The sequence below is a fragment of the Penicillium verrucosum genome, assembly GCF_028828655.1.
Source record: "Penicillium verrucosum strain IBT 35672 chromosome Unknown utg000001l_segment0_segment0, whole genome shotgun sequence".
NCBI classification, from domain to species: Eukaryota; Fungi; Ascomycota; class Eurotiomycetes; order Eurotiales; family Aspergillaceae; genus Penicillium; species Penicillium verrucosum.
Window position 1 is genome coordinate 10447281 of NW_026643210.1, and position 26643 is coordinate 10473923.

Consider the following 26643-nt stretch of genomic DNA (forward strand, 5'->3'; position numbering starts at 1 on the left):
TTGACTTGTAACCTAAAGGGGTTCAAATCTTGTAAATATCTAGGTTAATATGATATACAGCAAATACAAGGGTCCTCAAGGTGATCAAAGGAGAACGTAATCATTTGGCTTCTCTTACTATATAGCACTCAGAACTATCTGTCTTGCGTAACTCGCATGCCTCATTTCAGATCATGGTATCTCAAAGTAAATGTAACCACCCACGAAGGTCATAAATTGTACAGGAATAGAAAAAGAAGAGAAAAAGAAAAAGCCTTTACTCAAGAAGAGCAATCATCAAACGTTGGTAATCACTAGATGTCTCGCCGCGCACGCGATCAATCAAGTTCTTCCCGTACTTGTGCTGGTACGCGCGCTTGACCATCCCCTTGTGGTTGCGGTCCCAGTGGGCTCGAACAACACGAACAACAAGGCGCTCGTCCTTGGTGCCCATACCACTCATGGATTCCTCGAGTAGGATAGCATCACGCATGGCAGGGTCCGTAGCCGAGCGGAGCATCAAGAGCAGCGCATCTTCCATATGACCCGAGAATTCCTTCTCGATATACTTCTCAAGTGGAATATGATAGCGTGACTGGAAAGCCTGGCTAATAGCGCGGAGCTCGGCATTGGACGCCTTGGCGAAGATTGAGCACACCTCTGTGACGTTCTTCCCTTGCAGGGAGCGAACATCCGCCTCGATGGTTTGCGGGTTGATAGGGACAGACTCTTCAGTGCGAGCAGCGCGAAGGACAATGGCGAACAGAGTGGACGTCTTGAAGGAGAGGTCGCCTTCGACATCTTTAGAAAGCGAACGCCTATATCTCATTTCATAGGCGGTCCGGATAGCATTCATATCGGCATTGGAGCGGCCGAGAAGGATCTCGTTAAGTAGCCACTCCTTCGTGCCAGCGCCATCGATTGCCGAGTGCACGCTCTCGACATCATGCATAAGTGGTCCGTCCAGCACGGCAAGTAGGCCATCGCGGAATTCCCCTCCGGTCTCGGACTTGACATCCTTGAACAGATCGCGGCCGAGGTGCTTAGAATATGTGTCGCGGACAGCGGCCATCTGGAGAGGGTCGAGTTGCGAGAGGACTGCAATCAGGGCCTTCTCGTCCGTGCCGAAGCCCTTCATTGCTTTGCGGAGCGCATCTGCTTGGGGCCGGTAGTCGCCTGGTGCTACTTGACCAGGGATGTAACCGGGTGAAGGCTGTGACGGAATACCCTGGGGCGGGAAGCCGCCGGCTTGTGGTGCGCCGTATCCAACGGGTGGTTGGCCTGGAGGTGGGTATCCCGCGGGCGGTTGGCCTGGAGGGGCATAACCATGCTGCTGTTGGCCATATGGAGGCTGCCCGGGCGGAGCATGGTATCCATGGGGTTGAGGAGGTGGCGCGCCGTACTGACCTCCCTGCGGAGGAGGGGCACCGTAGTGGCCTTGCTGGGGTGGAGGATAATGACCCTGTTGAGGCGGGGGGGTAGTGGCCTTGCTGAGGGGGGTATTGGCCCTGTGGGGGAGGGGCACCGTAAGGCTGCTGATAGCCCTGGGGCGGAGGTCCTGAAGGAGGGCCTCCGTATTGTTGGGGTGCGTATCCTCCGTACGGAGGTTCTATTGACTGGGTTAGCTCATGCCAAGCCTGTAAATGTTTTTGGAATGTCACTCACGGTTAGGTTGGTAAGACATGTTGTGGAGACTGCGACTTGGATGTATGCAAGTAAGAAAGGTCCGGGCTGAGGACTGAGGGGCTGTTTATATGTTCCCCGGGCTGCCCGGCTGAGAGTGTGGCGCAGTCAGGTGGGGGGCGTTCACAGCTTTACAGCCTTGAGACAGCCTTGAGAGTTCTCTCCTGTTTGTTGACGTCTGCCAATTTACAAGTGGACCATATACTTTCGTATTCCTGGTTCGATTGTTTCTAATTAAAGAAAAAAGGGTTGTTGCCTTATTGCAAGGTTCGATTGACTTGCCAATGGTTCTTCCTATCTACGCTGGTGTATACAAAATGGATATCGCCAACTTCACTTCGATCAACCCCTTGTCAACCCCTTGATTCGTTTCAATTCCAAAGTCATTTCACACACACCCGTGCCCAGACGGCCCCGGGGATCTTCAAAAAGCCATGACTCATCGCAATCACAACTTTAACCATTTCCCTCCACCGCCAACAACGGTCCCTTTCTTGACCTCGCCATCGCTGAAGGGCATATCAAACCCGCCCGTGATGGCAACCCCGTTCTTGAGCTTAAGTTCAATCTGGTCCTTTTCTATGGGTAACTTTTCGAATTCTTCAGATTCTTTGTGTAACTGGTCGGCTGAATCATAGGTGATGTCGGCATTGGGAATGGAGAAAGACTGCCCGAAACCAGTCAAGTTGCCGACGAAAATATATTGAGAGCCTTCAACTTCAAATTGACCAAGGACTCGTCCTTTGTCACTTGTCAAGGTTCCAGTTCCTTGCGGCATCTATTTCATGAGTTGATCAGTATGCGGCTAATGCCACCCATGGGAACACGGAAGGGTGCCAAGTGCTCACTATGGGGGAAGATCTTGCCAGATATTCGCTAGTATTGGGATTGACACTACAGAGAAAAGGTGGCCATCAATCATTTAAAGAGGATGGGCAAGGAAGAGCGGTCAGTTTTCAGAGTTCAAGGGGGTGCATCCGATGTCATACATGCAGGTCAAGTGGAGAGCTGTGTTTGCCTCCATGTTATGGCTGGTGGTTCATCTTATCGAGGTGCTTACAACACAAAACATAGTACATCCATAGTACATATATGCACCTATAGTTACATACCAGATTTTCCCTGAGGGGTGGGGTTTTCCTATTTAATCTGCCGCCACTTTTATGAGAGTGCTCAGGCTTACCTGGTCAGGCTCACTGAGTAGATGTCAGCATGGACTCAGATTAGTGACCATACTCACATACCTAGGTATGCAAAGCAGTGAAATGAATATTAAAAATATTTAATATGGGAAAATACGATATGGTGATGTGAAGCTAGGAGAAGAGAGAGAGAGCAATTGTATTGGTTGCTACTAACTAAGAGAGAAGGGGAAAAGAAGAAGAGGGAGAGGAGACTGCAGTCCTGTCTCATAGGGCCATGTGCACCCTGCCACACCAGGTGACACCACCATAACATATGGCACTAAGATCTGATAGATAATAATCTGACCCACCGTTCTAGCGGCGTTAAAATAGTACTTACAACAACGAGCAAGGGTCTTGAGAGTCGACTTGTGCAAGTAAGCGCCCTCCGACGGCCAGAATCTCTTTGCCTCGACCTTCTCGGTAACATCGGCGAGTTGCAGCTTCTTTGCCTGCAGGTACTTATTATCGTTGAGGAACTGTAAGACCTGTCCATCTAAGTCCTGTTCAATAATTAGCGACATCCCTATATGATTACTGTATGAGGGGGGTTTACCTTCACCCTGGTGTGAATTCCGTTGCCGTGATCATACACCATGTCCTTGCCCTTAGACTCATCTAGGACCACACATCGCCATGTTGTCGGGGCAGTCATCTTTCCAGGGATCGGGACCACGGCAATAACCCCTTTATCGAGAAGGACTTCAACAGGGCTATAGAGAAAGAGCTATAGAGAGAATGAGAGCTCGTTAGCAAAGTCGATATCAAGTGGTAGGAATATATTTACCATTTCGAGGATCTGAGAGAACCACCTAAACTAGCAGCCAAGAGATCTGCCAATTTTCTTCCTAATTGAATTTAGCTATTGTCTTCGCCCTGACGCATATGACGGTATTCTTCGATCATTCCAGACAACTCTATGCCGAAATCGACAGTTCGAAGGACCAAGGGCACAGCACGATGGTCTTCCACGTCAAATCTGGATGGAGGCATGGGGATTTGAAGAAACCACCACCAGCCAATGTGGTGGAACCGGTCATGTTTCTGAGTCGTTTGCTATCGACAGCCGAGCAGAAGTACTGGCCAACCGAGTTGGAAGTGGCATGCTTGGTCTGGGTGCTGCAGAAGATTAGACATCTTCTCTTAGCGGTACCGGCTGACAAACCTACCGTTGTGTATACGGACCACGCTGCTACAGTTAAAATCGCCGTTAATACAAACCTACGTTCTGCGGAACATATATAGCGATGATTTTGAATTCTTCCTTCAACTACCCTCTCTACAATACAATATAATTCAGATTCACTTCAGTTCACTTCACTTCACTTCAGACTCACTTCAGACTTAATTTACTTTAGAAGACCATATACCTATCTTAGAAGGCATTAATTATTCAGACATCTTTAAGCATCTACAACATTAGTGGATCTAAATTACTGGCAATATAAACCCATGAGAGAGTTATGTGTGAGTTACCTACCGCTCTTCCGCCGGATTTATAGTTCTGGCCGAAAACATCTAGTAGCTTCGTTCGACGTCCATCCTGATTCATCGAGATCATCACCGTTTAACAAGTATTCACCTATCGGAGCCAAGGATGCAGTTGTCGACATCAGGTCAGCCGCCAAGCGAGGCCCAGTCGTGATCCGGAGACTTTGGCAACGGTCGCCACTTTCTCGTATATGCTGGAAGATATCCAAAGCGATGATCCTTTCGTTCGGTCCCGTGCGGTCCAAAGCCTTGCTTCGTTGTCACCGTTGATGCAAGACCTCGCGCAGTCCAAGAAAACCGTCTATTATACTGCTGGGAAATTCAAATCCCTTCAAGACGCGTGTGCCATTCTGGAGGTAACGCATAAGACGCATGAACACATTTGGGATCGGCAAGACATCGACGATGTTCACTCAGTTACCCTCTCCCCTGATGTGGACAGTGTGATCCAGCGACTTCATCACTCTGAATATCACAATCGACAACTCGGAATCCTCCGTACGCGTCGTCGTCGAGTTGATTATCCTTGACCGGCTCCATAACCTTTCTGATCGCGGGGCGCTCGAGCATCTACAGCTCTATCCGGAGATAGACGTTGATCTTCTAGTCGGTAAGAAGCATATCACTAGCCATGCCGACTGGCTACTTTGCCACGATGATCCTCGATATAGCATTGACTCGAAGTTGGTTGCCATAGAGGCTAAGCGGAGCTACGAATTTTCTAATGCCGATTGCCAACTAGCTACGTATCTTACAGCTATACAGGCGAGTCGGGCCAAAATTTCAAAAGTCCATGCTATTGCGTTCGGGATCATGACAGACGCCAATAGATTTCGGTTTTGGTTTGTAGACTCTGAACGGCGGCTTTTCTCTTCTCCTACGTTTGACTGGCGTGTCCAGAAAGCTAAGATTATCACATGGATCGACAAAATGCTCGCCGAGGCGGTTGAGGCTTCACGAAATGTCTCTCCAAGCAACTGGGAGAAGGATTTCCGACAGCGTCAGTTGTTGAGTTTTGAACCAGACGGTTCCCCTTCGACCGAGGGAGTCCCCTTCGATATTATTGCTCCAGACTCGAGCCACATCGTCGGGACTGCATGGTACCGAGGCCGAAGGGTCGTCGTCGTCGAATAAGATGAATCGAGTGGAGATGACGAAGAGGGCAGAGAGAATAGCGCTGTTGCTGCTTAACGTTGCTCGGAACCATGCAGCGTTTCTACTTCAAGTATCCCATTACGAGTTAAGTATTTTGACCGTCGCTTGCTGTCAAAAAAAAAAAAAAAGAAAAGGGACAGAGAGAATACTGTTGGGTGCCTGAGGCCCAGGACCATGTAGATAGTTTTCCTCTCTCTCCTTCTCTTCTCTCTCTCCTTGTTCAACCCAATTACTACGAATCTATCTGCTTGGTTTCTTCATCAATACTCCATCAATAGATTCCACATTACGCCCTCTAAACTACCTAGAAACTAGCTGCTTTGAATTCATGAAGGCCATTCTCCGAGTTTGTCGATTTTCATCTAGTGGATCTGTTAGATTTATTTGTCTCTGTAGTTAACTCTTCTTAAACAATCAACCTCACATTGCACCATACACTTCGGCGTCCACAACGTAGACCTCTTCTAACAGGTTATGAACCCTTGGATGCTCTATTCATCTATCCTCATCATCGTCATCCTCCATCGACATGGGTCTGAGGCTTGGGTCCATTTATGGGCTAGTGAGAGGCCTGCCTTCGGGGCTGGAAAATGAGCTCCTGAACGTTGTTTTACTTCGTGGTGAGGACGTACTGTATCTAGTTCTATATATGATTACTTCAAGCTAGCCTAATTTATTCTAGGCCATGGATAGCCTACACCTTTTTAATTCTAAAGATCGTGAGGTCCAGACTAAGAACATCTACTCTCTCCCCTACCAAAACTGATAAAGCTAACCGTATTCGGCTAGCGCACAGCTCCTTCGCATCTGAGATGCCAAACTGCGCCTCCCCAAAATCTGCATAGGCCCCAAGATTCCTTGTCAATGGTGCAATTTATATTAAATTCCTCTCGGGTCCACTATAGATTTACAGTTCCTGCTAGTGATTGATATGGCCACATTCCCTCCAGGCCGCCGTTCGCACCGGAAATCGCGATCCGGGTGCTTACAATGCAAGAAGCGTAAAGTCAAGGTGAGAGATACATCAATGTTTCTGTCGAGCAATAGCTTATAATTCTGTATCAGTGTGATGAAAGTCAACCACATTGCCGGAACTGTGAGAAGCACGGGGTGATTTGTTCCTTTGCCAGTCCCTCCTCAAACGTGCTCTCCGCACCACAGGCTGATTTAGCAGTCTCATCTGTGTCACTATCCGGCCCAGAAAGTACTGGATCTGGAGGATTTCATGTCCCAGCACAAATTCCACAAGCCTTACCAAGTCTGTCCTCATTAGGACCATTCCCTTCCACATTGGCTATCTTTGACCTGGAATTGTTGCACCACTGGACAACGTCAACCTGCTACACACTATCGCGAAGCCCCGCTGTGCAGACCATCTGGTGCCAGGAAGCACCCCGCATTGGCTTTTCAACACCGCCAGTCTTACACACCTTGCTAGCATTTTCCGCGCTACATCTAGCTCGCTCTGATGAATCTCGACGCGCAAGCTGCCTTGCTTACGCACAAATGCACCACAACACCGCCGTGAGAGAGATGGTCCCACTCGTCTCGACTATCGCGCGACAAAACGGAGCAGCCCTTTTCATTTTCTCCTCTCTAACATGCATGTTCTCCTGTGCCAAGCCCTCCGAAGAAGGCGATTTCCTGGTCCTCTTTGAACGAGGCAATTTATCGGAGTGGGCGCGTCTTTTCCGTGGGACAAAAACTATTATCAGTACCGGAGGTGAGGACCTTCGGACCGGGAGACTGGCACCGATCTTCACGAATGGAACTCATCTAGCTGCTGCCCATCGCGGGCCACAGGCCCTTGAGCAAGGCAAGCCTCATATTTGGGAATTGCAGCAAATGATTTGGAGGGAGTGCGCGGCTGATCCATCACTTCGGGCTATCTACCAAGAGGCATTAGATGAACTAGCCCGGACATTGGGTCTAGCTATAAGGCCTGGCACCATACGGAGACTCGAGACCGCGGATGTCTTCCGGTGGCTGCTTGATATCTCAGATGAATATTTAAGCCTTTTGTGTCAGGAAGCGCCAATTGCACTCATTATCTTTGCTCATTGGTGCGCATCTATTCGTCAGATCGAGTGGATGTGGTGGATGGAAGGTCTCAGCTCGCGTCTTATGACACAACTATACTCTGTGTTAGATCCGAAGTATCAAGATTGGCTTATGTGGCCACAGGAGATTATTAATGGGAGCTATGAACACTAAATTAAAATCGGAATTATAATTAGAAAGTTTTAATACCACAAGGGCTGTAGAAAATGGACTCATTTCAAGTATATACCAATAAACATGCCAAGGTCGCCGATACTTTCTAGGGACATCGAATTTGCTATGTTTACCACTAGGACTTGGCCTGTCTTCTACGAGATTGTTACTACATCATTACCCAGTGTGTTCATGGTTGAGATCAGCTCAAATGGAGCGAGGAATGACTGCGAATGATCAAAACCTAGACGCGCCTTTTGATGGGAGAACCTTACCAAAGTACATATGCAGGATAATGCGTGGAAGCAGATCTGCGAAGTCTATTGGTCAGAGGCCTTGAGCAGAGTTGTAATGTTTCTCAGTTATGGACCAGGGATATGCTTATGTACCAAGGTGTGGATGATTTGGAGCTAGTGTACAGCTGCTGGGGACTTGGTCGGCTCTGGCTGTTGCACAGGTTGTGACAGGCCTCTTTGATAGGGCAGATCATCATCGCTAGCTAGAGTTTGCTCGTCATTAAGCTTGGGGTCGCGCACAGCAAAGGCAAACACCATGATCGGCACGCATAGACAGATACCTGTGATGGTGATAAGGTGCTGGATGTACTGATAGGAGCGAACGATCGCCATGCGTTCAGGGGTACCCATGGGCCATTCGGCGATCGCCGTAAACGGGTCCTTGTATGTGGAGGTGGCCAGGGTGGAATTAATACCGGCGAGTTCTTCATGGAGCGAGGATGGTAGAAGCTGGGTCCATATTGCTCCGGAGATTGTATTTCCAATAGCAGAGCCGACATTATATGAAGCCAGGAACGTGCCTGTCATAACGGCGAGGTGTTCATGTTTAATGTGAGCTTGCATTGACGCCTGAGCTGGCCATGAAAATAGTGCGCTGCCAAAACCGAGGAGCACTTGGCCTGCAATGACGCCGACCTTGCTGTTGCTGGTAAGGGACCCGCGGTATCGGATCAGGAGGCCGAAGCCGACTATGTAAATCATGGTCCCGCCGATGATAAACATCTTGAGCTTCCGGACTCGGAAGACGACCAAGCCGAGGAGGGGCCCGACTACAACCTGGACGAAGGAAAAGAGAGAGGAGATACGGGTCGCGGCGGTGACATCAAAGTCGAACCCTACGACAAGGATCGTGTAAAGGTAATTGGCCTGCAGGTGGTACCCAATATTTCGGGATATGGCAATCCCCAACGGAGCCCAGACGGCCCGATCTTTCATAAGAGTCATGGGAATCAAGGGACGAGGAGCCCTTAGTTCCCAGTAGATAAAGACCGGAACACAAAAGCCGCTAACAACGAGAGGTGCAATAATATGGGCGCTCTTCCATTTGGACTGGTCGCCCCCGGCAATGGTTAGTGGCGCAAGAAGAAGGGCCAAGATAGCGACGAGGAGGATAATGCCGATGATATCGAGCATCCAAAAAAGTTCGACTATAAACCTTTTTGGGCCGAGAGCCTGGAGGAGGGTGCTGGATTTCTCCACGGTGCCCTGCTTTTTGAGCCGCCGGGTGACGGTCCAGAGGCTAATTATGAGAGGGGATGCAGCAGCAGGATAAATGATACACCACATCCCAATACCCCAATGCCAGTCGGTAACTGAAAGGACGGCATTGGCGATATTGCCGCTAACCCAGGTGGTGATAAGAGCCGGCGCGATGGGAGTGTAGCTAAAGAAAAGGCGCGAGCGGGTCGAAGTGATATCGGAAACAATGATTGAGTTCAGAGCCTTAATCATACTTTGGCCGACCTGGAAAATGACGCTACCACCGGCATAGGTGGACACGTTCTTCGCGACGGCCTCAACGACAGTACCGAGCACGTAGAGAAAGACGGAAAAGACAACTAGCTCGACTCGACCGAAGATATCAGCGATCTTGGCCGCAGTCGGCTGGGAAGCAGCAGCAACAACGGAGAGGATAACGTTGATGGTAGATAAGAGGGAATGATCGCCGAAGGAGGAAGTGGCATATGGTTCGTATGTGCCCCGTAGAATGTTGTCGAGGCCATAAGCAAAACCAATAACGAAGATGCTCGTGAAGATGGCAGTCCGTTCCACGATTGTAAGGGAAGAGTACAGGGCCTTCATGCGAGCTGCACCGGGCAACTTGATGTCGCCGACAGAAGGAGACGAGACTTCCTTATTTTGTCTTTCGGGGCATGACGTGGGAACTGCATTGGGATCCGACATGACAGAATAGTATATACCAGACTGACCTAGATGATTGTTTGCATGCGTAGTTAGAGGAGAATAACGAATATTTTATAGATTCTGGCGAGTTGAATTCGGCCGTGTGTAGTGGGGTTTCGATGGCCGAGATTTAGTCGAAGACTTGGCATAAATGAAGGTAGTATCATGATTCATGCATGTCTAGCTAGTTAAATAAATGATCATATACTTCCCAACGTTCACGGTTGATAAATATCAAGTTGTGAAGTATGTCAATTGTCTGGTTATTCTCCTCTGCCTAGCCATCAGTCAGCCCTATCTCATTGGAGGGGAGTAAACGGTCAACCTCAAGAGGCGAGCCAACCACACAAGCAGGCCGACCACGTCTCCCCACGTACCCTAAGCGAAATATTCACAAGGCAAAACAGCATGACATACCAGTATTGATACTATTTTTCTCGTTGAAAAAACTTCAAGATAGTGGATAGACAGGGCGCGGGAAAACCCGCCACTCGGCCATGTTCGCCGCTCGGCCGTGGTCTTTCAAGTTTCCACTATTGTATTGCTAGCAGCATCCACCTCAGCCCTGTGCTTAATGAGAAGCGATATCATCGCTGAGCTCTGCTTGACCGCTGCCCTGATAAGGGTTGTTTCATCCTCGGGAAATTGCTCTTGGAAAAACAACTGGGTTTCGCTAGAAGGAGGAGCCCTGGAGCCCTGGAGAAGAGAACAAAAAGTGATTTCAATTTATGGACATATTTGGAGAGTTCTGAACTCAACCGGGGTTGAACAAGCAGATATCAGACTTATTAAAAAAAAATAACTAACGCCAGATCACTTGCGGTGGTGATGCGTCACCCAATCAGACCGAATTCGGCACAACTTGTCCGAGTGTAGTATTTATCGAGACATTGAAGTCCAAAAGGCTTTCTTCCCGTTGAAGCAATACATGCTAACAAGGGGAAATAAATGGACGAGGGAGTAAAGTCGGAACAGTGTTTTTTCCAACACTATTGCTGTAGTCCTGAAACATCAAGCCGCAGGTCCACGATAGTTCACTTCGTATGTTTTGAAAGGCGAGCCAAGGAAAAAAGGCACTTTCTCTCCAGGTCGACGTCTTAGTTCTTTTTCTCGTTCTCGAACTCGTCGACTGTATGCTCGATTCCGGCGTTTCGCCTCTTTCTTCTGCTTTCGCTTTTCTGACATGGTTGGAAATTTTCCAAATAGATGCCTTAGCCAGTCCATAATCATCCCGGTATGTTCTCTTTGGGCCGACTGGTCTTTGGTGGAGGGCAGACTGCCAGACAAGTGATGAATAAATAAGTTCGTATCACCAAGAGGCCGCCGATGACAGAAATACAGAGCTAAGATGTGCAGCTAAGATGTGCAGGTGTTGGAAAAGGAGGATTCGCTTCGAAGGAATGGACTGCAGCTCCGGGTCGCACAACGATATCGCGATGTTTTGGATGTGAGTGTGGGCTCATCATCCACTTGGGAGAGAGTTGAAAGGTGGAAATGTCATGGGGTGTACGGAGTAAGCATGGCTGAGGTCCTGGGGCTAACCGATTTGGGTGGGTCACGCTCAGCCTCAACTCTGAACAGCGTAGGGTACCCAAAGTGGCTATAGATTCTTGTTTCTTATATTGTCTGGTTGGAATTTCGATTTTTCAAAGGCACCAGTTGTGATCACCCGAGAACCCTCTGAACAGGAGCAGATTAATCAATGCATTTTGCCTACAGTAAGTAGTACTGTTACGGCCCCCAACCTCTATGGCCCCCTCTATGGCCCCAAAGATTGTCACCTTCTCGTGGGGTCCATAAGTATTGACAACTCAACTTCCTTGTAATCTTCTAATACACGCCTAACTATGATCCTTTGTTTACATAGTATAAGATAACGTCTACCACCTAGTTTTCCTACTATTTGTTGCTTTCGCCTTTCTCCCTTCAACCTACATTTTATAAGAGGGATTTTTCCAGAATTTCCCAAGACAACAAGAAAGCTCGAGCCTGGGATCATCCAAGATAGTCTCTGGCGAGACGGATCAAAAGCCCAAAGAGAAAGGAAATACAACCAAGTAAGTATAGGTGAGGGCCCCCGAGATTCCTATAAATTCTGAATCCGCAGGCGTTGATAATCCTCTTATGTATAGAGCACATTCAGCGACCGGTCCGACCCGACTACACCACACAAGATGGAGCCTACAAACCCCGAGACTCACACCCACAAGTCTCCCTCGGACAAGGCGGATTTTGATATTGAGAAACAGCCCAAGCAGCTCCAAAAGCGAATCCTCAAAACCAACAAAAGCTACAGGGATGAGTGGAGATATGGTTCCAAGGCACGCGTAGTGAAGTATTACGCCGTGCATGTCTGTATAGGGATAGTGGTTGGGGGTATCGTTGGTGTGATAGTGGGTCTATGTCTTCGGTATGTAGGTAAATAGTCCTAGTGGGAGGGATACATCACAGGTTTTATTTTCGTTCGAGGATATCATGGACAATAGATATAGTCCATGGCTTGGTTCATTTAATCTAACAATATATGGACGTAATGCGAGGAAATGCTCATGCGGCATTCAAATTCATAACTCTGATCTTCGTAATCATCGTAACCATGCAAGAACAGACGCAAAAGGGAGAAAAAAGCAGAGCGTGTATGCGACGTATCGTGTGCGTGTGAGATTCAAAAGCAAAATCCCCAATGCATCTTTACCTATGCACCTCCCTGACGAATTCAACATGGGAACCAGGGAACAGTCCCGTTCGACCAGCATAGCATCCCCAAAACCAATCGTCGTTGATATTCTCACATTCGGTAATATGCGCACCGCGCGGGAAAACAAGCTCGTCTTCGACTTCTTCTTCCGGGTACCAGGACCAGAGAGCGTGGACGATAAGCCCGACGCCACCATCAGGCGGGAACCGGCGGAAGGGCGGGATAATCGGAGCCGCGGTGGGACTGGAAAGAGGTGGATTTGAGGGGTCAGAAGCAAAAGCTGTACTTCCGGTGGTACTGTTCGTAAGGGCAGGCCCTGCGCGCAGACGGGATGCTTTCTTACGGCGCTCAGGGCCGTCCTTCCAGCTCCAGTCACCGGTTCCTAGCTCCGGGGATGCAATCGGGCCACCAGTTGCCGGGGAGGAAGTTGGTGATTGTGATTGTGATGGTGTTACATGTTCGTCTTTCAGGGCGCGACCACCCACAAGATCGCGGACAATGACGCGGCGCTGGCCTTCTTCGTGGTCTTCGAAGCCGACTACTATCATGCGGTGGCCGGAGAGGCAGCGGCGCCAGCCGTTGTGTCCGTTTTCTTTGTTGATTTTGCCTGTTGCCACGAGTTTGAGGTAGCAATTTGTACAGACGTCGTAGTCACCGCTATTGCATTCCAAGCAATGGTAGCGCGTAGTTGAGGCTGGGATTGGGTAGGTGCAGATATCGCAGTTGGTTGAGAATGAAAGAATTTTGAAGCTCTCCATCTCGGATGAGGTGGGGAGGGTATTTGATTCAGCCGGCGCCGGTGTAGTGGACGATGCTGATGGAGGCGGACTATGGATAATGCGCCGAATGGGTAACAGGGAATGGGTGCAGCCTCGTCCTTTGTTGACGCAGGAGTTACAGAAACCCCAGTCTCCCTCGTTGCACTGGTTGCATTTCCAAAAACAATCGTTGGCCGACGATTGACACGTATCACAGAAGAGACCGCTTTGTAGCCGGCGGACTGGGTTATCGCTGGTCATTTGTCTTTCTCCGCTCATCGTTCGATGGGCAGTCTCGGAGGGCCGTTGGTATTTGAACCACATCAAGACATGACCAGGGTCATTAATTTGTACAGGGCGTCGAGTGGATGATGATACGATTCGCTGAAAGGTCGTGTGCGCGGATGCACCAAATCCGCTCCATCGATGACAGCCACTTCCCGAGCGGTAGCATCGTAGACACAGGTGGAAGTTCCCTTCCTTGCAACTTGTGCATCTCTTGTGTAGAGTATATTGGATGTTGCCCTTTCCGCAACGGTCACAGGAGATGGACGGCTCGGGGAATTGTACAGTGGGAGATGAAGGAACATTGGATCGGGACGAAGATGGTCTTGTTCGTCTGTCTGACCGGATTGGAACAAGCGGCGAGGATAATGAAGGAACGGTGTGGTCCGGGTGAGACAGATGGCGGGAGGAACTTGAGGGCGCAGCGCCAGAAATGGGGGAGTTCGTGGCTGATTGACTCGTGGCCTGTCTAGAGCTTCGTTCCCGTCCTCCGGCCCCCCACACGCTAGAGATACTCCGTTCTGACTCTGTGGCACGTCGTGGCCTGGCTGATGCTGATTCTGATCGTAAGCGCCCAGCCTGAGAGACGTGGCGATCCGCGGTTATATCACTCGAAGATCGGGCAGCAGGCCTTATAGCTTCATCTGATGCAGATGCTTGATTCGTTCGCACGGGCGAGGTCCTTCGGCGCCCACTTACTTGTTCCGAGCTGCGTCTTTGGTGACCCGCGGTGCTCGGTCGCGCGGGAGCCGAATCGAACAGATGCGGTCTCGAAACTGGCGGTCGTCTAACATTGTGTTCTCGAGCTGCCGTTAGGTCCGCAGTCCTGTGGGCGGACTCGGACCTTGCATGTGTTCGCGTAGCTCCGTCAGCCTCTTGCCGCTGTTCTCGTCCCTGTTCTTGTCGCTGACGAGACTGCGATCTTTGCATATGCCTCCGACGGTACGCATCCGCGATGCGTTCACTGAGTTCCTCTTCTTGCCTTGGCCCAAGATTATCAAGGTTGATGTTATCCAGTAATCCGTCCTCGAGAATTTGCCGCAATATCTCTTCCTCCATAGTCTCCGCATCAGATGACAAGCTCAGTAATGACCGCAGACTAGATTGATGCTCGACCCGCCGCGTGCGGTCGGAATCATCGGGCCGTAATGTACGATGCTGTCGCATTGCATCGTCATCTCTCCGACGCCTTGACCGACCGTCCTCCGCAGGTCTCTCGGTATTGGTGCTCCTTTCGCGCGTCCGCGAAGATTGGCCTGTCCTTCGGGTCTCACGCCTAGCTTGTGTCCGGCTTTCGCGTAGACTCAGCTCGCGTACCTCCTCTATAACGCGCCTATCATCCTCGCCATCCTCATCCGCACTTTCCCCACCCGAAGGAAGTGTTGGGAATACTGACTCCCCGTGTGTGTACCTAGTCGCAATTTCTGCCTTTTCATCTGTCGCTCTGGCACGATCTGGGTGTGCGGTCAGGACCATGTCCAGCAGGGTCGTCACGGTGGCATTTGGGCGGGTATCGCGTACTTCCGCGCGACAGGATGGGCAGGTAAATCGAGGCGAGTCGCGGGAGTGCCGTGCCCCTTGTGCGGAGAACCATTCTTTCACGCAGGATCCGCAGAAAGTGTGGAGGCAGTCGAGGAGAGTGAGGGGCTGGTAGAGGAGCTCGGTACAAATCTGGGGGAAAACAGCGGTGTTAGAAATGTAAGGGGTGGAATGGACAAGTACATACCGAGCATACCAGCTCTTTCTCAAGGTCCGCCAATCCGGAACTTTGAACTTGAGACATGAACAGGTTTTGGAGAAGTTCCCGCAGGAGTAAACAGAGAGAGGGTAAAGACCACGGATCGTTAATGTGGGAGAAGTTGGCTCCACCAATGGGCCCCGAGGGTGATCTCCCGCTTACTGGGCTTCACCTTCTTCACTTCAACTTTCAACACTTCAACTTCAACCTCACCTCTTTCGGGCTTGGAATGTGGGCTGCCTAAAAAGAATTTTGTCTCACACACTGTCGGAGAGTGGTTTTCGACACCGGGTAGACTTCTGCACCCCCCGATGAAACTTGATGAAAAGCGTTGAACATAGCAATATGGGAAGATGAAGAAGGAAGATGAAGATGGAAGACGGTAGATGGTTTGCATCATTAGATCTTCTTTGGAAGGTTGCTAGCCTTAGGCGGAAAATAGGCCCAGCTGAGGTTTCAACAGGATACATATATATATCTAAACATAACCACCGTGCAATTTCTTTGAAGATTCCCTGTTTAAATTTCAAGTTGAAATAATCTGTCATAGTAGAGCCACCAGAACGAAAGAATATCAGTAAGCACATCACCTTGCTGCATAACAATAGACACAAGTAATTGACCACCAGCAAGGACACTGAGTTTGCTCCATATTTAGTCTCGAACATCAAGTTCCAAAATATGATCATTCGGCTGCGAGATCTCACATAAAAGGAAGTATATAGGGCAGTGTATATGCCAGACAAAGGCATTTTGTCATTTTGTCAAAGAAACCCAGCCAAAATAACTCCCTATGCCATTTTCCTCCAGCATACAAAAGACCAAGTGGTCAATGGAATGATATTCAAACCCACCTGATACCGGTCTCTTCAAATTCACAAGCATGTTCTAAATCAGACTATAGGGATCTGTTCTATTTTTCGCCATCACCCTGAAAAGCCCACTTATTCGCCAACGCAGTGGCGGGAAAGATGCAGGACACGTCCCTCAACGCCATAGAAGCACGACACGCACGGTCGGTCCATGAGCAGAGGCAGAGGTACCTTCCACTGGCAATGCGATCCAAGTCCGAGCACCCGCCCCTTAGCAGACCAGACCGGCCGAGAAGAAAGAGTTTCAGTTGAATTTTAGTATAGTCCTTGTCCGCCACCCAAGGTGGGATAGTGGAGGGATGATGATCCCAAGAGGGGGAAAAAAGAGGCGTATAAGGAGAAAAGCCTTTATAGACCTTGCCTCTCATGTGGTGGACGTAGGGGGTAGTTTCCATCATTCCCATGGGTTGGTCTAGCTACCACGGGTAGCGGTGAGGAGGTGGCTGCGAGAGAGCGAAGAATTGACTTTGAAATGCCATTTCCTCGGAGTCTGAGCACAAGATTGTGAGGCCAGAACTTCGGAACTAGACAATCAGCCATTATGAGCGTCATGTGAGTGAAGAGCGGAACTTTATGTTTCTCTGTATCTCCTGTGTTTCGATGTGCATACGCCATCGCGTGGGAAATAGACGCTGATGCTGTCTGTCCTCACGGATCTCTCGGTGCGAGATGCATGTTGTGATCATCTGCGTGAGCATGACAGTCGAAATGTGGGGAAAATCCGTGTCAAGGGAGCTCGGCTTGTAGCGCCCGGTCACTGGCTCCCGCTGTGGATCGAGGATATGGGAGAGTATAGCTTCGGGGACCTTGGATGATAGAAACAGCAGAGGGTGTATTCGTCAGCCACTGTTATCAGTTGAGGGGCTTGGTTTGCTGTCCTTGTCTTAAGATACTATGTGCATTGTCAGCTGCTTGCTGCCTGGAATGCACAAAATGCACCTCGGAAGACTCCCAGATGTGGTGATAATCTCGCTCGGACAGTGTGAGGTGGCAGATGCACCCCGCAATGGAGGGGGCGCAGGCTACAAGCCAAAGTACTCATCTCCGCAGATAGGGATATCCGATGAATCCGAGAACATTGTTTACCTTGTCCCTCTATATTCAGGAGCCTGCAATATGATAAAGTAAATTTCAGTTTAGTTTGGAGAATGGTGGGGTTACGCCTATATCTTGCCTAGGTACCTAGGTAGACATGATAATCCAAAAAAAAAGACTACAGTGAGGTCGATAGATATGTTCGAAGAGTTTTATCTTTTGGATATCTGTTATCCTTTTAGAGGGATGGAAATAATTGACCTATAAAATTCCCATACATAATATTTGATAGCAAATAAGAAGGGGTAAATGATCACCGTAGCAGCGATCATTATTACTCACCCCAGACCCTCCTGAGGTCAACCCCACAGATGAGGGACGAGCTCAAGGATTCTCCTGTCCCGCGTATCTCTGGCATCAAAACATTTGAACTTCAATATATCTCAATGGCCGGATACAGAGGGCCGAGCTCCCGAATTACAGGGGTTTGATAGGCGTCAATTCAATGTTCTCGTATCAAAAATTGGCGTTCTATTATGCTGACAACGGACAACGCCTCTCCCGCTAGGCGTGGCAGGATAATGGGACAGAAACAACCAATCCTCTAACTCGGACATATTATGGCGGTTCTAGATAGCCGAGTGCTATTTTTCCTATTTGTGGCTGGGCTTTTAGGTAATCTATCACCCGTCGATACATCCAGCTTCCACGATTGCCGTTTATAGTGGCGATAGAAATAGTGGAGTCGCCATAAAGAACGACAACTTAGCCGAGAGCAATATCAATTGAAGATTTCCGCGGGAGATTCCATTAACCCCTCAAATCCCAATTTGATGGATGAATTGACAATCAACCCCGGTGTCTGTAACTTGCAAATGTGGAGATAAAACCCCGACTTCGGGGTACACCTGCAAGTTGCACATCATCTTCCCCAGAGCAAACAAAAACTATACTATCAATGCAGGCTTGTAAGCGTAAAATATAAAAAAGTCAAACATGAAACCCCTGATAAACCCACATCCAACTGCCCAGAACAACAACCATGCACTGACCCCGTCATGCATAGCAAATTGTCAGTTCGCCGCACTAATGCAGCGCCTTATGCACGTCCGCACAGGCTTATCAAGCTATCCACGCCCCACTATCATCGCACCGTCGAGTCATAGCTCCGGGATCGAGCGCACTGACCACCGCGCCTCCGTTCTGGCCGGTGGTCGAACTTAGTGGGGGCGCTGTTTTGGCGCCCTTTCTCGCAATGCTATGCATAAGCGTGGGGCCCAAGGTATACTAGGTACATACCTACAATATATACTTACTTCGAGTGAGGCTACTAGTTTGTTGGTGGTATAGATGGCTTTCGGAAGTATACAATAAGTATACTTTTACTACCTATGGTGTTACTACTATTTTATGCACAACTAACGTTCAAAGGCCCGTGCTGGTCCTCAACTTAGTAACGCATCATGTATACCACCTAGGTGATGTATACCCAATCGACTAAAGCGGCTGTCCCTGATCGCCTACCCGTCTTCTTAGTGGTTGATTGATACCAAGACGTGTAGGGTGGTGCCACTTCCTCAGCATTTTTTTTCTTTCAGATACAACGTCCGGGATACAGATGCCCCTTGGGAACGTGTGTGGTCGACAGGGATATTATAAGGTCAGGTGGTGCTCGGTGCAGTGCATTGCAGAAGAAACGCGCCTAGGATTTGAGTGACGTGCGACATTGCATAGTTAGCACATATGCGTTGCTTGAGTACGATTTTCTTATTCTTGAGCTATCAGTAGGTGTTGCCCATCCAATCATCGTCGAGTTCTCTATCTTTACCATAAATTTGAATTGCCCATCGTTGAAACGGGTTGAAACGCCTATTTTGTGACACGTGAGTAATTGGAATGGTTGGCTGATCACAACGTTCTAATTGTTGTGTTAAGGTCGAATCGGAAGGTTAGATACACATCTCCATCCCAGTGTATGCTCGAGACGGTGAGGGTATCCGGACATATTCTATTTCTACAACTAACAGCGAACCGCCATATCTCATTGGCAGATCCAGAGCTGGTCATTGCCAACCCGACGCTAATCCCGGGGTATAGCTCGCGGGGTAAGAAACCTTGGGGGAACAGAACGCAAATCAGCATCACCCCCCGATGTCTGGGGTCCGCATCAACTCCGAGTTCGCAAAATTATGCACTGTGAACGCAAGAGCTGACGCCAGCTGTATCCACGCGGGGTAGCTAAAGCTCTCTAGGAAACGCGCTGCCCCTCTCTCATTTCACTGTCCTAGTTTCGTTAATGTATGCTATTCACGCTTCATTTCCTTTCGGTGGCTCTTGGCGAGCAACGACTGCAGCCTAGACAGGCCGCTGCCCAAAGCGGCCGCGTGTTTTATCACCAAGGTGAATCAGGGGAAGCTTATTCTTAGTTGTATCGGGTTGAATTGCGCGAGATGAGTCTCGGAACTGTGCGGCCGATGGAGAGCCCGGTCGATGGCCCAAGAGTCTGAGTTCAGCCACGCTAACGCCCTCGGGGCGAGTTGCAGTTTGGAATTGTCGCCAGCGAGACAAGGCGGATTTCAAGGAGCACATCACTCCGGTGAAAATGTGTCAATTTGTCAAGGGTCCAGGGTCAAATTGTAAATTGCAAATTGAAAGATGAGATCGCATCTGGGCGATCATTTCGTGAGTAGATTAGCAAAGGGCTTCCAAGCTCTCAATCGATGAGAAAGTAAAATCCTAAGGCTGAACTCTGTGATCTCAAGGTTCACACACGAACACTGTATACTTCTGATAGGTTCTGATCTGACCGCTTCGACGCTTCGACCTTATAACACTTGCTAGTATTTAAGAAGGGTGACACCTATACCCTGATTCGGGTTTCCCGTGAACCGGACAACCGATGGAGGGGCGTTCTCAGATTCGGCATCAAATTAAAAAAGCAAATAAAAACAAAAAGAAAGAAAGAAAAAGAGAAAAAAAAAAAAAAAAAGGCGCACGGAAGTTTCCAGGGTCTCGGCAAGAAGGGGCTAAACAGACGTTATCGCCCTGCAGCTCGGAATGTTTCGACCTTGCCGCTCACCGAGACGTTCATATTGGCAATTTGAGGATCCCATCGGAACTGTATCGGATCCGCCCGTAGGCGAGACTATCCATAACTCTCCAGTTCGTGAATACGCAACGTTTTGCGGGACCTCCAGATGTTCTGAAAATGAGGGGTTAGAAATCTGGAGATCAAACCACATAGCCCTGTGTAGATCGGAAGAGTTCGAGGCCCTCGAACGGTTGCGAGTCGAGACCCTGGACAAGTACCCACCATGCGACATGGGGCTTCAGGGTTTGACCAATCTCATTGCATTTTCGAGAAGATCATTCGCGATAACGCCATGTGAAAGCCACCTGTTTTGTTGGGTGCAATGAATAGAGTGGCAAAAAAAAGGAAAACTCTGCGCCGCTAATACAACAAAGGGGTTGGTGGTCCGGGCGTGGGCGTTTATACTACGTACACAGCTCGGGAAGGCTTAGTTGGAAATAACTGAAAAAAAGAATATATATATATATATATATATATATACATAAAAATATATAAAAAGATTAGAATAATCATTATAATAATCACTTGTATGACCGTTAATTAGTGAGACATGGCGATGAGAGTCGTGGACTGACCTCACGAGAGTTTCATAGCTATCGACTCTATGATCTTATCTATGCAATTTTTATTTTCAAGCTTAGCATGCTACTTCAACCTTTCCACTACGTATTGAATAGATTGGAAGAATGTTAGAAGAATACCAAGATTTAAAGATTTAAATAAATGAATGTGTACAAAAGATTCACTGATATGCTGCACGAGCGACCGGGGGTCCAGACCTCCCGCCAAGCGGACGAAAACCAAGGCATCGGGGACTATCAAATGCATCTTGACATCATGGACTTAATCTGCGTGGAATTACCACAACCCCCTATTTATATCGAACATATGATTTCGGATTTGAATTCGGACATTGGAATTTCCTCTGGAAACATTGATCGATTCGTGATTACTTGAGTTATTAGACTAATCCGATTGAAAAATATCTGAACCTGAATAAATCTCAGACCCATATATCTTCGTATCTCCATATCTCCATATCTCCATATCTCCAGACTCCAGACTCCAGACTCTATTTTCTACCGGCTTTTTGCGGTACCCTCGGTGGAGCCCTGGAGTGCATGTTAGTAGATCCACCAGATTTTCCGGAGTACACCACAAGTGCACTTACAATGAGACTACATATGTATCTTCAAATGCACCATGCACGTCACAGTGGGATTCTATACATAAACTGCCCACAATTGAAATTCTTGTTCTTTTGATATCTACCATGGCTATGTAGTTGTGTAGCGGGAAAGGAAACCCGCTGTCGTTCCACCGCAGATAACATGTTCCCGAGATCAAACTTGATTCGAGACCCAAGGTTCTTGGAAGTGTCAGAAAGTCTTGATAATAGTGTATGATTTAGTTCCAATTCTAGATGGGGGGGTGGATTTCTTTTCTATATTTCCTACCTGTTCTCATTTCTTATATCTCTAGCTATTTCCGTCTAGCCTTTACAATTGTAGTCCGACCGGAGAGTAGGACAACGCCAGAGTAACTTCAAATCCTTGGCAAAATAACCCCCACGATTTTAGGATTTCAGGATTTCAGATTCACATTGCTGGAACACGGTGTAGTCGAGGTGCACCGAAGGGGAGGGAGTGGATATTACGCTTCTAGCACTTGCATGGCGCAATGTATCCCTAGTTACCTGTGCGCGCCAAAAAAAAAAAAAAAAAAAAAAAAAGAAGAAAAGTTGAGTTTCTATCTGCCACAGGCTAGGAATATCTGGGACAAACCGGTTTTGGATGGGTCGATCCATAAATCTGGACCAATCCTTGGACCACGGGGTCTCGACAGCAGTTGATAAGGGAAGTTCAGAGGACTACACAATGTCAATGGTAACGGAAAGGTCAATGAATGATGAGGGGGACATATTTTTTTTGGGATTGATTTTGATGTTCTGGGGATGAGTGATACAAAATGATATTCGTCAGGTCAAAGATATAAAAAAATATAAAAAGAAAAAAACAGGGAACACAGGTTGAAGCAAAGTTAGTGTACATGGACCTCTCTTAGCGCCTGTGGGTGATGGAGGTCTGTATTCCGCTAATTGTGACACTAGGGGGAACGACCAGTGCATTATAGTGAGCTCGCAATTTTGTAGGATCGTCGTGCTCGTGCGAATAGACATGTCGGAGAATTCGAGTCAATGGGAGAGGCGGAAATAGGATATGGTGAGATATCAATCTAGATTCGAGGATGTCCACGGGTATATTTTGTAGATGTATCAACTGCAAACAGACAATTCACAATGGGATGTAGAATCGAGATATAGAAAGGAAGTAATAGAATCTAGTAAAAAGAAATACAAAAAAGAAAAGATAAAAAAGAGTAAAAAAGAACCAAAAAAACCAATCCCCCACCTATACGGGACGCATTGACCGTAGTATCGAAGCGGAGTCTATGCAAAGCAGACGCACCTGGTGAATTTTATCGGACGATTTTTGTCTTTATTTATCTTGTTCTTTTAGCATTTAATGATTTCCGATTTCTCTCAAAAAGCTATAATACCAGATTTTGATCTCTTTTTCTTGATGAATCTTTTCTTTACTTCGGTTTATCTTCTCTTAACGGTCAGAGCGGGAATGGCTGCTTGATTTGCCACTATAACTTTCAAGGTACCTTTAAATCACCTCTCTTCCTTTTATCGCGGCTGTGCCGGGAGCTTGCCAACTCTTTTTTTTTTTTTTTTTGTTAAACATTTCTTTTTTTACTACTTTGGGCTAATACCTCGCCACTCGATGTTCATAGTTCAAGGTATTGATAAGCTCTCTCCCCCATTCCCTGTGTTACCTGTGAAACATTGACTTTTTTTTCCACTGGCACCTTCCTCAAGTGTCACCCCACTCCCCTTTGGCCCTGATGAAATGGCATGTCTTCCCTCGCCTCTTGCCACTTGACCTTCTCATTGCCACAGTCCGGAATTTCATGAAGGCTTACTGACGGAGCTACTTTCAGGCACTTTACTGTGATTGAAACATTGGACATTATCCTTTTCCCTTCTTGTGTTGAGATACACAAGTCGGCCGGATGCCATACACTGCGCCGTTCAAGACGTTGCTCTCCGCGCAGCACATTGAATACTCCCGACCAACCGACGAGTCTTGCGAGCGGCCCGGTTTGGTTCGCTCCTCGTCGGAACGGGTTCAGAATTCCCGTTCATATTCCTCTACCTCATACACTCGGCGTCATCGGAGGAGTCCTTCGAACACCAAATCGACAGTGCATCCCGCTCCAGAATCACCGGCCCGGGCCCACCCATCCATCGATGCACATGCCAGTCTCCGTCAGTCCCCGCCGCCGATAAGCAATGCTATCATCCCTCCCGGGGCGGTAATATCGCCTCCTGAGTCCGGACCGAACTCAAGTGATGAAGAATCACCTCGGAGTGGCGAGGGTGTCAAGTTTGACGAGCTGGAGGCTGCCGTTCGATCAATCAGATTAAGGAAGGAGAGCTCACCGGAAAGAATGGATCCATCAGACCATCCAGAAACACAAACACCGGCTCGGCCCTCATCGACCGTGCCGTCCACCACTGACACAAAGCCCACTCGACCCAAGCTCACCCACCTACCATTGTCGAAAGAAGCTCGCAAGATCAGTCACTCTCGATCCTCGACTGAAACCGCCATCGATTTGGCTCGGGAAGAGGCGGTGACTAGCTCACCCGACGAAAGTGATGTGGATATGTCGTGCAAACCCCCAATGGTCCGTAAGAAGTCAGGTGAGCTTGTTCGGCCTGCTCTCCGCCCTTCTTCGTCACGGCGACGACCATCTAGCATGCCTGGTACTCCGGTATATTCTAAGGCGGTGCACTTCGACTCCCACTTGGAGCACATCCGTCACTTCCTCCAGCTGGACCGGCCATTGGCTGTCAGCACAGAAACATCACCAGTTGAAAACCACGACACCAAGGGCGAGTTTCCCTTTAGCTCTGCTGATTCGCGTGGTCCGTCGTGGGAATGGGAGATCAAGCTTGCCAATTGGCCTCAGGATACCTCATCGCGTATCTCTCGTCCGGTTCGCCTCGAGCGATTATTCTTGTCGGCTGATAAGAGTACTTTGATCGGCACTGTGGCCGTGGCTAACCTTGCTTTCCACAAGAATGTGACCGCTCGTTTCACACTGGATTACTGGAGGACTACCTCAGAAGTTTCCGCGACATACTGCCATGATGTTCGCCGCCAGCAAGCTGCTGATGGGTTCGATCGCTTTTCGTTTGACCTCAAGCTGAATGATCAAGCCAATTTGGAGACCAAGACCATGTTCATGTGCATCCGCTATAACGTGGAGGGACAGGAATATTGGGATAATAATGATTCAGTGAACTATCAGATTGATTTCCACAAAGTCCCCAAGACCTCCACGAGCAAGCCTCCAAATGGCGGATCTCGCCCTGCTCTTCCCCGCAGCCGATCCTTCACTAGCTCCCATATCATTCGACCGCAATCCATGCCGCCTAACTATGATTTCCCCGACCTCGGCGACAAGACGTCATTCACGAATCCTTTCAATGATGCAAACGGTGCGCCTTTGGCTCGCACGCCCTCGGATGAGATCGACACGGTTGCGCCGCCCAAACGCCGTGACAACTCCAACCGCCAGGCATTTGGAAACAGGTACGACTTCGGAGCGTCGCTGTCGGCTGCTATGCGGTCAAAGGCACCTCTGGATCGCACTGCTCTGACTGCCCGTGCGAGATCCGGGGAGACCGTTGTCCCGGATACCACCAAACCGACCAAGAAAATACCCAGTTTTGAACAGGGCCCTGGTTCTGCAGTGAGCGATAATTTCCGCACCGCAAATCGGGTGGGAGATCTAAAACCTTCCTCTTTGGTATCTAGCAAGCCACAGCTCGAATCTTCCGTCTACCAGGAGTTGGTCGATAAGTACTGCTTTGTAAGCCTTTCGACAGTAAATCATGTCATGGCAGTCAGCTGACCCGTTATAGTATGGGTCTCCGCAAGGATCGAACCTGAAGGCACACCCATCGATCTCGAGCGGTCGTGAAGGCGAGGCCTTAAAGCATGTCTCTACCCCAGCTTGCCCTTCGCCGCCGTTGTCTCCTCGGTCTCCTGCTCATCTCGCTGCTCCTGTGACCGAAGCACCGCGTGCTTCTGTTAGCCCGTGTGCCTCTCCACTACCCTCGACCTCCCCGCTGGCCTTTCCTTATTCTTTCCACGGCGGTTTCATGAATGACCCTCACTCTCCAACGGTTATTAGAGGGTGAGTAACATAGACTGTTCTATGGCAGCGTCCAACCTGACTATGGTCCTTTGAGTCGACCTTTTAAAATACACCGTTGACGGATTTCATGAAGGGGATTTGGTAGTCATTGCGTGGAACTGGACAGATCCATTAGCCCAATGTCGACCCCTTTCATCCCACAATCTATCGGCGCACTCTGATGGATGGACTTTTTCTTTCTTCTTTTGACCCCTTCCCAGCATTACCTGCTTTATCCCCCAGTGGTTTCGACCAGCAGCACATGCGAGCGATTGCCTCTGCGATGCATAATAAACCGCGGACGTTTCGTTGAACCATTCGCTGTCTCGCTCGTTTCCACCAGTCGTCATCCCAATTATCGATCGACGCGACCGTCTCAGCTTTTTCCTAGAGCGGTCATTATCATGATTTCTTTGTTTACCTCTGCGTGCCGCTTTGGCCATGCATGATGACGCTACGATTTCTCTTCCGAGGCACTTTTCAATTCTTTGCTGTTCTTTCCTGGATGGCCCTTTCTTTTCAACGCAAAAAGCTTTTAGTATGCCCGCCTCCGCCCTTGATCTCGCACCTTTATGTTCGTTTGTTTTCATTTTCTTTTCATTGCATGGTGTTCTGGCGTTTTCTCTTTCCTGCTTTTTTTTTCCTGCTTGTTATTACTGTTTCGGTTCCACAATACGGTCTACATCTCCGACTGGACGTGGAAAGGGGCCGCGAAGATGTGAGGATTCGAAGATAGCGATACATGACTGCGTCTTATATAGGCAACGCGACGTAGTTTTGAAATGACACGAGACATGATGAACGCCATCGACTGGATCTTTATTTTACACAGTTTATTAGGATAGCTTCTAGTCAATAGTCAATGAATTACCCCACTACTCACACAAAATGCTAGCCACGTGTTGAAAAGCTAAGGAGTAGATAATATGAAGCTCACGAGTGGTGGAGTCCTGAGGTATACTTCCCGATTAGGCTAGCGGAATCC

The 26643-nt window shown here is 48.7% G+C and overlaps 7 protein-coding genes across 7 annotated transcripts; 4 read left to right on the plus strand and 3 right to left on the minus strand.

Moving 5' to 3' along the window:
• Positions 1-256: 256 nt before the first annotated feature.
• On the minus strand, positions 257-3636 carry N7516_003804 (Annexin type fungal XIV; the record flags this gene model as incomplete). Its single annotated transcript, XM_057216524.1, has 7 exons — positions 257-1588; positions 2144-2440; positions 2846-2858; positions 3090-3126; positions 3187-3349; positions 3403-3573; positions 3634-3636. The coding sequence occupies 7 exons, from the start codon at positions 3634-3636 to the stop codon at positions 257-259; spliced, it is 2016 nt and encodes a 671-aa protein (XP_057078407.1).
• Positions 3637-4528: 892 nt separating this feature from the next.
• Positions 4529-5471, plus strand: N7516_003805 (uncharacterized protein; the record flags this gene model as incomplete). Its single annotated transcript, XM_057216525.1, has 2 exons — positions 4529-4835; positions 4930-5471. 2 exons carry the CDS (start codon positions 4529-4531, stop codon positions 5469-5471), a joined length of 849 nt encoding a protein of 282 aa, XP_057078408.1.
• Positions 5472-6423: 952 nt separating this feature from the next.
• Positions 6424-7706, plus strand: N7516_003806 (Zn(II)2Cys6 transcription factor domain-containing protein; the record flags this gene model as incomplete). The annotated part of the gene is made up of 2 exons (XM_057216526.1): positions 6424-6504; positions 6558-7706. The coding sequence occupies 2 exons, from the start codon at positions 6424-6426 to the stop codon at positions 7704-7706; spliced, it is 1230 nt and encodes a 409-aa protein (XP_057078409.1).
• Positions 7707-8116: 410 nt separating this feature from the next.
• On the minus strand, positions 8117-9907 carry N7516_003807 (uncharacterized protein; the record flags this gene model as incomplete). The annotated part of the gene is made up of 1 exon (XM_057216527.1): positions 8117-9907. The coding sequence occupies one exon, from the start codon at positions 9905-9907 to the stop codon at positions 8117-8119; it is 1791 nt and encodes a 596-aa protein (XP_057078410.1).
• Positions 9908-12598: 2691 nt separating this feature from the next.
• Positions 12599-15431, minus strand: N7516_003808 (SH3 domain protein; the record flags this gene model as incomplete). Its single annotated transcript, XM_057216528.1, has 2 exons — positions 12599-15319; positions 15375-15431. 2 exons carry the CDS (start codon positions 15429-15431, stop codon positions 12599-12601), a joined length of 2778 nt encoding a protein of 925 aa, XP_057078411.1.
• A 2858-nt stretch (positions 15432-18289) lies between these two features.
• Positions 18290-18517, plus strand: N7516_003809 (uncharacterized protein; the record flags this gene model as incomplete). The annotated part of the gene is made up of 1 exon (XM_057216529.1): positions 18290-18517. One exon carries the CDS (start codon positions 18290-18292, stop codon positions 18515-18517), a length of 228 nt encoding a protein of 75 aa, XP_057078412.1.
• A 4945-nt stretch (positions 18518-23462) lies between these two features.
• On the plus strand, positions 23463-25662 carry N7516_003810 (protein phosphatase regulator GAC1; the record flags this gene model as incomplete). The annotated part of the gene is made up of 2 exons (XM_057216530.1): positions 23463-25331; positions 25384-25662. 2 exons carry the CDS (start codon positions 23463-23465, stop codon positions 25660-25662), a joined length of 2148 nt encoding a protein of 715 aa, XP_057078413.1.
• Positions 25663-26643: the final 981 nt, after the last annotated feature.